Below are 12,961 nucleotides of genomic sequence, written 5' to 3' on the forward strand. Positions count from 1 at the left end.
GAGCTCTCAAAATTTATTTTTTGTTTTATTTTTCATAGATATTCTAGAAATATATCTTCCTTTTTTTGAAAGTCAGAAATTGTTCAGAGGAATTTTTCTCTTCCCCTTCACCTCTCAAACCTGTGCCCTTTCTCCTCTCCAGAACAATTACATTTGTTAGTCTTTTTTGTAAAAAAATGATTCTTAAATGTATATTCAAATCAGATACAAATTAATAGTTTTTTGTTTCGATACACACATGAATACTTTTAAGAAAATACAAACTTATTGTCTTATGCAGTATATACTTACACTTTTACAACAAATATGTGTCTTTCCAGTTTAAGATGATGTTAAACGAAATGAACCCTAAGATAGGGACACAAGTGTTTTTTCTTTCTGGCTATTGTGTCTACGTATTCATAATGTACCATGTGATTTTTTTTTTCTTTGTATGCTCCTCCCCCATGGTATAACCCCTGTTTTCACTGTATTTGATGTTGATGCTCTGCATCTTGTATATACACTTCTCTAATTTGGGGAGGGGAAGGGAAAAAGCAAAATGCTTAAATAGGGATACAGGTTGACCCATTATAACAATGAGATGTACAAGACACTATGTTGAAAAACGAACTCTACAATTTAGGCAGGGAGGGAAGGGATGGTAGGGGAAAAACAAAGGAGGTAACAATGCTTGATAAGAAATATGCTCATTACCTTGGCTCATGTAACTGTAACCCCTCTGTACAGTATTTTTACAATAAAAATGTATTTAAAAAACAAATATGGGTCTTTAAAGCATATTGAACCCTATTTCCTGTTGTCTATATTTTACATATGTCAATAGCTGTGCACATAGTTATTTACTCATTATTTCAGCTGCATAGTACTCTTGTGTGGAGGAATTTTTATTGATCTAATTGGTCCTCTAATGGAATTTTTTTTTAAATCGGGAACTATTACTAATTGTGTGGTACTAAAAAGGTGTGCGTTTACTGTAATAACAAAAGAATCTAACAAAACAAAGCCCAGGACCAGATGGATGCAATTTTCATATTCTACCAAAACTATAAAGAACTAGCATCAATGCTCCTCAAATTTTTCTTTAAAATAGAAAGGGAAGGAACACCCTGCCCTCATTCCATGGAACAAGTATGTCTCTCATTCTAATACTAGACAGAGGCGTAAGAAAAAGACACAATTATAAACCAACCTATTTAATGAACACTGGTGCAAAAATTCTCAAGGATATCCTTGCAAATTAATTCAACAACATGTTAAAAAGATTACATAGCACAATCAAGTTAGTTTCATCCCAAGAATACAAGGATGCTTCAATATATGTAAATCAATAAATGCAATAATATATCACAGAAACTGGATGAAAGCAAAAAAATCACATGATTATATCAAAGGTCACAGAAAAACCTTTTGACAAAACTTAATATCTTTTTGTGATAAAATCTTTGAAGAAATTTGGACTATCATGAATGTACCTGAACTTAATAAAGGAACAGGTATATATACACACATATCCAGCCTCAAACCTATATGTCGGTGCTCTGCATCTTGTATATACACTTCTCTGATTTGGGGAGGGGAAGGGAAAAAACAAAATGCTTAAATAGGGATACAGGTTGACCCATTATAACAATGAGATGTACAAGACACTATGTTGAAAACAAACTTTACAACTTCGGCAGAGGGCAGGGGAGTTGGGGGAGGTTGGGAGGGAAAGGATGGTAGGGGAAAAACAAAGGAGGAGGTAACAATGTTCGATAGGAATTGTACTCATTACCTTACTCATGTAACTCTAACCCTTCTGTGCAGTACTTTTACATTAAAAACATATTAAAAAACAATGAACAAGCTGAGAAAGAAATAAGGAAAACAATTCTAACCACAATAACCTCAGTAAAGTTTCTAGATATTAATTTAACTGAAGAAATGCAAGACCTTTACAAGGAAAACTATTTCTTTACAAGGAAATAAATCAATGAAGACATCAAAAGATGGAAAGGCCTCCCATGTTCATGGATTGGCAGAATCAATATTGTGAAAACAGCCTTCCTGCCAAAAGCAATCTACAGCTTTCAAGGCAATACCCATCAAAGCTTCAATGTCATTCTTCATAGAAATTGGGAAAAAATCCAATCCAAAAATTCATATGGAAGTATAAAAGACCCCCAAATAGTGAAAGCAATTCTGAGTAAAACGTGCAACACTGGAGATACACTATCATACTGCAAAGTATACTACAGAGCCATTACAGCAAAAGCAGTTTGGTATTGGCAAAAAAGACCCTAAAGCCAACAAAAGACTGTTCATAGAAGACTCACGATTAAAATTATCTGACTTTAGCTATCTAATTTTTGACAAAAAAAAGTAGTAAAATTTTGAGGAGGAAACGACAGCTTCTTCAATGAACCGTGATGGGAAAAACTGATTATTCTCTTGCAGCAAACTGAAAATTGACACCCCCTTCTCTTACCAGGTAGAAAAAAAAATCAATTCCAAGTAGAAAAAAGAACTCAAAATGAGTCCAGAAACATCAGATCTATTGCAGTAAAATATACGGAAACCTTGAAAGTACTGGCACAAGCAAGTAGTTTCTTACTAGAACCCCAATTGTCCAGAATAGAAGAACAAAAATTGATAGACAATAAACAAAAAGTTTTTGAACAGCAAAAGAAACATTTACTAGAACAAAGCCAAAGTCCATGACATGTGAGAAAAACTTTGCCAGCTACTCATTATATAAATAATTAGTACCCAGAATATACAAAGAACTCAAAAAATTAAACATCAAACAATTATACAATAATCCCATTGATAAATGGGCAATTGAAATAATCAGACAGTTCTCACAAGAAGAAATACAAATTGCTAGTTGATTTATATATATACTTACCTATGAATAATATGAGAACCTATAATACACTAAGATTTCATTTCATTCCAGACAGAATGCCAACAAGGAAACAGACAACAACAAATGCTGGTGTGTGTGTGTGTGTGTGTGTGTGCACGTGTGTCTGTGTATGTAGAGAGGAGGAATCCTCATACACTGCTGGTAGGAATGCAAACTAGTGTGGCCACTATGGAAATCAGTTTGGAGGCTCCTCAAAAACCTCAAAGTAGACCTACGTTAATAATCCTGCCATACCACTATTTAACATATGTCCCAAAGAGTGTAAATGAATAGACAAGAAAGATACAGGCATACCTATGTTTACTGAGCACTGTTCACAATTGAAAAAATAATGGAATCAGCAGAGGTGTCCAACAACAAATGAATGGATAAGGGAAATGTGGTTCATACATACCATAGAATATCATACAGTCATAATGAAAAATGAAATCATGCCATTAGCAGGAACATGGATGGAATTGGAGAACGTCATCTTCAGGGAAATTACTCAAGCTTAAAATACAAAATATTGTATGTTTTTGGTTATATGTGAAAGCTATAAGATGTACATATTCATGGACATGTAATAGATAAATGCATATATGTACCTACATGCATGCATACATTTATATACACATATTCACATATATAGTTAGAATCATGTTCTATATACGTTTATATACACATACACACTTATGTAACTTTTTGTCACACACACATATATATCTATATGTACATGGAACATGATTCTAACTACAGGACTGTGTAGTGGGATGAAGGGAGTGGAGGGGGAAAATGAGGGAGGGTGAACAGTTCTGCAATAATGTCTGAAGAATGGCAGAGGGAATCTCAATGAAAGCTTTTGAGTCATGGGTCTGGAAAAGAGAAAGCAATGCAGAGGTCATCCTGAGACAAATATAACATGTACACACTCAAAATACTATGATGTAAAACCTTGGTTCAGTGAATACACATTGAAAGATTGATAAGAAAGCAAAATAGGCTATGCTGGGGGTGGTGGCAGCATCGTGAGGGGGATGGACTAGCAGGGGGAATGAACTAGGTTGAAAATTTTGCGTGGGTGAAAATGGAATGATGAAACCTGTTGAAGCTGTTTTAAGAAGGGGAAGGGGGGAGGCAGAATGATAGGATGAGTGATCAGGATACATTGTTTACGAGTGTGGGAATTGTCACAGTGAAACCCTACTTGTATAATGAATGGATGGATACTAATTAAAAACACATGGGTATGATTTTTCTTCTCTTTTTGTCAATATATATTTGGCATAGATTTTGAGAAGTAAATTTGCTAAAAAATGAATTTATAGGTGCATTGGTAGCTAAACATTGCCAAAGTTCTTTCCATAGAAATTGTATCATTTTATATTTGCTCTAAAAATATGTGTCTGTTTCCATATACTTTGCCAACAGAATATGAAAGCAAACTTTTAGATTTTCCTGATCAGAGAGCTGAGCAGCATAGATTTCTCTTTTTTAAGGAAGTTATTTTAAAAAGCTGAAAGAATTGTTGAAATAACATTTTATTTATTTATTCATTCGTTTATTTTCATTGTGGTGCTTGAACTGAGAGCTTGGGAACTGTCTCTGAGCTTTTGTTGCTCAAGGCTACTACTCTACTACTTGAAGCCATAGTGCCACTTTGGTTTTCTGGTGGTTAATTTGAGATAAGCGTCTCACAGCCTTTCTTGTCCAAGCTGGCTTTGAGCAGTGATCCTCAGATCTCAGCCTCCTGAGTACTGAGTCTTCTTCTATCTGTCCAGTAGCCAGGTTTACAGGCGTAAGTCACCATACCCAGGCTAAGTTGGTGCTTTTATTAGACCAGGACATTCTCTTTCATAAGAAGGATGTTAATATTGACAAACCACTCAGCCAATGGTCAAATGCTATTCATGCTTTTCCAATTTTCTCAATAATGTTCTTTGTAGGAAAGAAATCCACTAGTGTCACTCAGTAGTATTGTTTGCCATATCTCCTTTTCAGTAGTTTCCAAACTTTTCTTGAATCTATGACCTTGACTTCTCCCAATGCTGGTTCTTTTATAGAAAGTCCTTTAATTTGTCTGATGTTTTCTTGTCATTAGATTCAGTTTATTCATTTTTGGCTGATGAATTATAGACATGATGTTATGGTTTCCTGCTTCCTCTCAGGTGGTATGTAATTTAAATTTGATTGGTTACTAGTGATGCTAATTCAAAATGATTAATTAAATGGTGTCTGCTAGATTTCTCTTTTGTAAATGTGCTCTTTTCCCCTTTGTAATTAATGGGTATTTTGTTGAGAGATGCCTTGAGACCACATAAATAGACTATTTTCATTCAACTCTCCCCTATTAGTCTCCATTGACTTTTTTTTGCTACATTAATTGTCGTTCTGATTCTTGACAAATAATGATTTTTCTAATTTTTCCCTTCTTAATGATTTAATTGCAATTTCACTGCAAGGAAAAGATATCTTTGCCTCTCAGTCATTTATCCATTTATCTGCCACTATGAATTTATGAATTTCTATTTGTTTGTTGGCTCTTACTTATTTTACAATTTTTATTTGCTTTGATGGTCAAATTGTTACAACTTTACTCTTGGTTTGTCTCCACTGTTATTCAAGCATTTTCCTACCCAGTGTCACAAAACACCACTTGAGATTTTATTATATGTTTCTTGGCTCAAACTTTGTAACAGGCCATTTTTCTAAACAACCTTCATTCTTTTTTTCTTTTCTTTTCAAAAGGGTAATAAAATCTGAAGACCAAAAAATGGGCAGGAAGTATTGGAGCTTTGCTGTTCTTAGGCATTTCAGAGGAAAGAATTAGAATATAGGCCTACCAAAATATTATTTACATATATAGTCATAGATTCTTGCACATTTACATCTAGATTATGATATCTGTTTCTAAGCCACAGGCTCATTCTAGTCTTTCTATTTTTCTTGCCATGAGAACTGGTTCTCATCAACATCAACCGATTGACCTACTGGATCAGTCCAGCCTGGATGGGATCAGTCAGTTATCCATCACTCCATCACGGCTGATCTCACTTCCAGATGGACGCCTGTATCCGCTTGCTCAGACTCCAACATCCCAAAGCAGGCAGCTGCAGCTATGAGATCTGCCTATGATATGGGGTCTGCTCTGTCAGAGCCAAGGCCATGCAAACATTCTTCCATCGATTCAGTTTCTAATGCATCACAGCAGCTTTCCACCTCATCTCACCCCACCCAGCCACCTACATGGCTGCCTGTCTTCCTTAGTGCCATAATAGTTTGGGGAATGCACACTGGAGGAAGCAGGAAAGGTAATCAGGCAGTCAATAAGCAAGGGGAAAATAAAGGAAGGAAGAAGTCTTTATTTCTCTTATGAATAAAAATGATCAATTTTTCAGATATTTAAGATGCTACCCATGTATATTTGTGTGCATGTGTGAAAATATATAGCAATTTATTATACATTTACTTACCACGCATCTCTCTCTTTTTTTAAAGGACTCATTCTGCGTTAAGAATATTGATCTTTTGTAAGATTCACGCAGGTTTCTGAGTTTGTCGTGAATGCTTTTACTTATTAATTTTTGTCACCCAGAAGCTTCTGCTAGGTAGTTTGTTATCGATTACTTTAAGATTTGAATCAATGATTTTTTTTAACAAGCCTTGGTTGCTTTTTGGCTCATGTTGGTTTGTGTTTTTGTGGGAACCTAACTTGATTGAGCTCTGTCTGCTCAAACTTGTAGCTGGCATCCGAGAGCTGGAATCACGCTTCCTGGTACCTGGAGATTTATTAATTTTGACAGGGAACAAAGTACAAATGCCATGTGATGCGATCCTGATTGATGGCAGCTGCGTGGTGGATGAAGGCATGCTGACGGGTATGTTTCCATCTCCACAGCCCTCAGCCTCTGTGGTCAGTCTCACCTCCAAGCCACTGCAGTCTTGGCTCTTCTGAATGACAATGGCTCTCGGAAACATGCAGGGGGGGGGGGCTTCTGTGTGACCTTTCTCTCTTCACAAATCTTGCTTGGTCCTGCTGTGGATGGATCTAGAGTTCAAATAAAAATTGCTTTTTATGTGTTAGATTCAACACGATCATAAATTTTTGAGTGTTTATCATTTCCTTCTTGGACAAAGCAATACTATAACCCTCCTATTTTACCTTAAACGATTGCAAGGGTCATTTAATATTTCAAAACGACTTGTTACTTTTTTCTTTACTATCTCTCCTATAGAAGACTTGTCTTCAGATAACCTTGGAGGGTCTGAGACTATCAATGATATCCTGAAAACCACAAAGTTAGGTCTAACCTCTTCCTGGCCTGGCTTGCTACTTTCAAAATAAATGATAACCAGACACTGATGGCTAATGTCTGTAATCCAAACTATCAGAAGGCTGAGATGAGAGAATCCTGTTTTAAAGCCAGCCTGGGCAGAAAAATTCCAGAAGACTCTTATCTGCCTGATGTAGAGCTATGGCTCAAGTGGCAGATTGCCAGTCTTGAGAAGAAAAAGCCAAGTGAGAGGCCCTGAGTTCAACACTCAGAGCTGGCACAGAAATATGTACACAATTAATTTGACAGGCTGGATTTTATCCTTAGGTAGATTGTTGATCTAGGAGAGCCTTAGAAGTTATCCCATCCTACAGGCTTAGTGATTAAGAAGTGATGTGTTCGAGTTCACATTGCTTTGATTTGCCACTTGCAGAGTGTAACAATGAGATGTTGTACCATTTCAGTAAGATGAAGAAGAATCATAATATCATTTTCCAGGATGAAATGGGACGCTGGAAAAGTACATTGATGTTTTATGGTTCCTATTAAAGTCCATATCAAATTCATTTCTCCCAGACAGATCAGGAAGACATGAAATGGAGACAAGAACATATATCTCCCTCCAGTGTGAACTTACAGATAAAATACTGGACAGCTCATGACAAGTCATGTTCCATCCACACAAGAATCTGCCAGTCCATACAAGCTCCTTCACACTGGGGCTTTTGCCATGCCAGTTACTATTTTCCTGAGCGTAGATGCTAAATACTGGAATGTTGCTCTGATTCACGCTGACCACTCTACAAAAACTAATAGGATGCTTTGCAAGTCTGGTCCTCAGAACATGCCAAAGTTACTTGGACAACTTCAACTTCATCTCTCATTTCCTCCAGCTTGGATGCTTGTGGATTGTCCCACCTGGATGTCCAGCCTCCAACCTCTCTCACAGCACCATGGACATTGTGCTATCTTTCTTATACATAAGTGTGATAGTAGTCCTAGTTAAAGCACTTGAGTATCTCCCATCCTCCCAGATTGCCAATGTCTACAGAAAACATCTCAGTAATGAACTATGCAATAAATACTTAGGGCTCTCCATGTCTTGGTTTCTACACATCCCTCATGGCTCCTTACTCTCCCTACCACATATTTTAGACTGCTTATTTTGCTGTTCCTTAATATTTCCAGCTTATTTTAATACCCATGTTGGTTTTAGAATTCTCATAGTGTTTATAATATGGCAGTAAACTTCTTTATTTGCATGTTTCTCTCTCAACTACAGATCTCTCCATGACAAGGCCCATGGTCTTTGCCATACCATAGGTCCAGGAAAGGTCTCATTCTTGTTGAGTGAATGTCTGGTGTCTGTGAGTGAAGGCATCCCACCTTACAACATGTGATGCTTGTTTTCTGTAGGAGAAAGTATTCCAGTCACGAAAACTCCATTACCCCAGCTGGACAGCTCTGTACCCTGGAAGATGCAGAGTGAAGCAGACTACAAACGCCACATTCTCTTCTGTGGAACAGAGGTCATCCAGGCCAAAGCAGCTTGCTCGGGGCCTGCGAGAGCAGTGGTTCTGCAGACTGGTTAGGAGCTGTTCCTTTGTGCTATTTATTTTTATTTTTGTTGGCACCAGGGTTAGAAATTAGAACCTCAAAGGTACTAGGGAGGTGCTGTCCCAGGGAGCCCTCTTTTGTGCTGGTAATTTTTACCCCCGGGTTTCACTTCCTGCCCAGAAGGTGTGCCTGTAGTAGTATCCTCCTATTTTAGACTTCTAGTCATAGCTAGGAAGACAAGCAGAGGATACCACACCTAGCTTCTTCTGTTGAAATGAAGTCTTGTGGGCTTTTCTGTCTGGGCTGTCCAGGCACTGCAATCTCCCTAGTCTCAGCCTCCCACATAGTTAAGATGACAGGCATGTATATTTGGGGTGGGGACTGGGATTTGAGCTCACATTCTTATGCTTGCTAAGCAGAGGCACTTACCTCTGAGACATGTCTCTAGTCTTTAGCTTTGTTGGTTATTTTTAAGATGGGATCTTGTTTCCTGTCCTCAGTGCATGCCTGGGTAAAATCCACATACATTATGCTTCCTGTAGTAGCTAGGATAACAAGCAGGCACCACCACGTTTAACTATTCACTAAGACGTTTTCTGCCACCAGCCTCCCAAGTAGCTGGGATCGTACAAATTGGCACCTGACTCGTGTTGTTGTTTTTAGTGAAATATTTTCTGCTGTTTGTCTAGTTCCTTGAATTTATTAAGAAAAATTCAGTGGAGATAACAAGCCAAATGCTTGTAAACCTGTATCTTAAATGCCGATTTTTCCAACTGAACTATGGTCTACGCCTTTGACACTTGACCAATGCCCAATATTGACCCAATATTAATCCAAAGCCCAATATGTATTTCAGTGAAAATAATAATTCTGATGACAGTAATCCCTATTTATTTTTATTTTTAGCAATCCCTATTTATTTGCTTTACAGTTTTATAAACTATTGCCACACACCAAACTATCAGAGCAAAGATCTCTGGCTATCAGATTTTGTGCAGGAAGAGGCTGAGGCCATTCCATTGAAGTCAACTTTAAAACAAAAATGGCCGTCAGAAAGTGGCAAAGCTGGCTCTGGCGTTCAGGTCTTCTAACTCAGCTCTCAAGGTCTTTCTCTGGAAGGCTTGAAATGGAAAACATGGGAAAGTATTAGGGAAATGAGTCCCTCAGCCTTTGCTAGGCTACTTGGTTTTAATTCAGTGAAGTATGTACGTAGTGTGGGTATGCATTCATGAGCCATTTTGTCAAAAGTTTAAGTGATACTTGAAAAAGCTGTGTTCTGTGCTGACTGTGAGGGGTTTCCTGTATCTGGAGTGAATTGAAGGTGGAAGTACAAGAAAGGAAGACCAGAGAGAGTGCTACACTCTGGTAAAATACGTCCATGCTAGCAAGCCTGTATTTTCTCATATGTCATTCCATTGGCCATTGGGTTTAAACACCGCATCAGTTATCTCTAGTGCAAAGTGAAGGCAGTGTTTGGGTTTGGAAAATGCAGTAGGATTTGTCATCCTAAGATAGTGGGATGGGTGTTTGCTGTTTCAGGATTCAACACTGCCAAGGGGGACCTGGTGAGAGCCATTCTTTACCCCAAGCCAATGAATTTTAAGCTCTACAGAGATGCCATCAGATTCCTACTGTGCCTTGTAGGGATGGCCACTGTCGGCATGATCTACACTCTGTGTGTCTATGTGCTCAGTGGGGTAAGCTGCCTTTGCTCTTTTGTCATGTACATGTTCATTCTTCCTTCTGTTGTTTATGCTTTATATGTTAATCTTATTCAAAGACACGGTTTCCAAACCCAGAAAACAAAGTCAAACACTGGAACCTGCTCACAGTCTCCGAGGTTCCCAGTACAAGCAGTAGATCACTACGTTCTTTGTATTATTACCTGTAAGTAGTTATACAAAGGAGTTCCGGTTCTACATGTCAGTTTAAGAGTACATTGTATCCTGATCAGTGCTACCCTTTCCATGGTTCTTTCCTTTGATCACTAAGTTCTGCAATAGCAATCAGCTGTGGGGGAGTGAGCACACATAGTGTTTACTGAAAGATCAGGAAGTGTCTATTCTTGTACTTTTCCTCATACTTTACACCATTTTCCCCCTTTCAACCTGAAATATATTTATCCCAATAAAGTGGCGTTTTGTAGCTAATAAAATTCAATACTCAGGAGTAAGGTCATAGTAAACGAGTCATGGCTGGTAGCAGTATGAAGGATTACAAGCTTTTTCATTGCACTTTGGAAAAAGATATTGAGAGCCATAGTTACAGCCTTTGACCCACTGATACTATTTCTTAGAACTCAACCCCAAGAAGAAAACAAAGCTGATTTATTTCTAATAGCTAAGGGATGTCTGTCTTCCAGGAAGCTCCCGAGGAGGTGATAAAGAAAGCCCTTGATGTTATTACAATTGCAGTCCCCCCTGCCCTCCCAGCTGCCCTGACCACGGGCATTATCTATGCCCAGAGAAGGCTGAAGAAGAGAGGCATCTTCTGCATTAGCCCCCAGAGGATCAACGTATGTGGACAATTAAACCTTGTCTGCTTTGACAAGGTATGTGTACTTGACCCTCATTCTCATGGCTGTTTATTGTCATCCTTGTGCTTTTTCCTTCTGGGAGACAGAAAGCATAGAATGTGGGTGCCTGGCTTCATTTCATCTTGATTTAGGTAGCGGAGGGTGGAAAGATACATTTCTATGCTTTAGAGAAGGAAGGGTAGGTAACGGAATGGGAATCTTTTAGGAATGTCTCAGCTTCGACATTCTATTAAAAAAAATAAAATGAAATAGCATCTTGTCTCACAAATGTAATCCTAAGTTAGTCAGGAAGCTGAGATCTGAGGATAGAAGTATGAAGTCACCATGGTCAGAAAAAAATTAGCAAAAAGCTAGACTGGAGGTGTGACCCAAGTGGTAGAACACCAACTTAAAGGCAGAAAAAGCTGGGTGCAAGTTCCTGAGTTCAAGCCCTGGTAGCAGAAAACAACTACAACAACAATGAGAACAACCATCAACAATAACATTAAAGCAAGATTCAATCCCTTTTCCACGGCCACTGCTATATCCCTAATGCAAAATACAATGCTTGGCATATAGTCAATTATCAATAAATAGTTCTTGAATCACCAAGTGAATAAAAGAGGGAGATGGTTTGCTGAACTCTGCCTTCCTGTGAGATTTATTACAGTAAGCCAGCATAACAAACCCTTATTTATTGGTTGCTGCTGAAAATTAGCATTGATTGTTTCTAGTTATTCATGGCCAGCCTTTTACTCCAACTTTTCTTGAGTGTATAGTTTAGTCTATACAGACATAAGCTCAGAGGAAGGTGGATTGTAAGAGGACAAAATAGAAAGGACAGGTATCATAAGCAACCAAGGCTGGGCTGCAGCCTGGTGGTAGGACTGCGTGGCACTCTTGTTGGGTCCGAGGAAGGACTCTAGCACTGGAAGTGCTGTTTGTAAGACTTGAATGTCTAATGGAAATTGAATAACCTTAAAGCAGTAGGGGGCCACTGGAGGTCTTTGTTGCCATGTTGTCTTTTCTTTTAACTTATTGGCATAGAATTACGTAAAATAAAATCATCCACTGCCATTAAAAACATCTTCACTGTTCTGCAACCATCCTCATCTTCTTTCTTGAGGAATGTTCTAGATCTTTGAATCTGAAGTTTTGTACCCACTGAGCAGTAAGTACCTTGAAGGCTCAGAGGGGATGAGAGGTGTATTTTATAATTAGTGGAGAATCAGAGAGACATACGAAGACCAGAAGAGTAACCTGGCTTCTGTCACCACTCAATATTATTTGTGATCAAACTGACATCAATCACCATGGAAGACTTTGGATGAGATCATATTGGCAGCATTGAAAAAGAAACAGGAGTGCAAAGATCATTAATTTAAAGGAAAAATGGTGGTAACTATGAGTCATCATTGATATTAACTCTTACTATGCATGAAGGGTTAAATATGTCACTTGGAATCATTTCATTTAGCTGTCACATTAACTCTATGTGCTAATACCATCTTACAGGTAAAGGTTCAGATACACAAAGGGATGAAGTCATTTTCCCAGTCACACAGATGATATTTGAACTTAATCTAAGTTCTCAGCCATTATATTGCATGAAAAAATAGCAACAGACATCAAATAGCAAACCAAATAGAAAACTTTCATTTTCTCACAAACAAATCTCTATAGGTAAAAGTCCAATTCCATCACTTTTTTCTTCTGACATACCTA

The 12,961-nt window shown here is 38.0% G+C and overlaps 1 protein-coding gene across 1 annotated transcript in view; it reads left to right on the top strand.

The window, feature by feature from the left end:
* The window catches only part of Atp13a4 (ATPase 13A4), a 95,238-nt gene that overhangs the window by 39,677 nt on the left and 42,600 nt on the right, over positions 1-12,961 (top strand). The window contains exons 9-12 of the mRNA XM_042670323.1: positions 6,634-6,768; positions 8,581-8,751; positions 10,261-10,418; positions 11,084-11,272. Of these exons, the coding sequence (XP_042526257.1) occupies positions 6,634-6,768; positions 8,581-8,751; positions 10,261-10,418; positions 11,084-11,272 (653 nt within the window). The remainder of the gene's footprint in view (positions 1-6,633; positions 6,769-8,580; positions 8,752-10,260; positions 10,419-11,083; positions 11,273-12,961) is intronic.

The sequence above is a fragment of the Dipodomys spectabilis genome, unplaced genomic scaffold (assembly GCF_019054845.1).
Source record: "Dipodomys spectabilis isolate Male_0828 unplaced genomic scaffold, ASM1905484v1 ptg000017l, whole genome shotgun sequence".
Lineage (NCBI taxonomy): Eukaryota > Metazoa > Chordata > Mammalia > Rodentia > Heteromyidae > Dipodomys > Dipodomys spectabilis.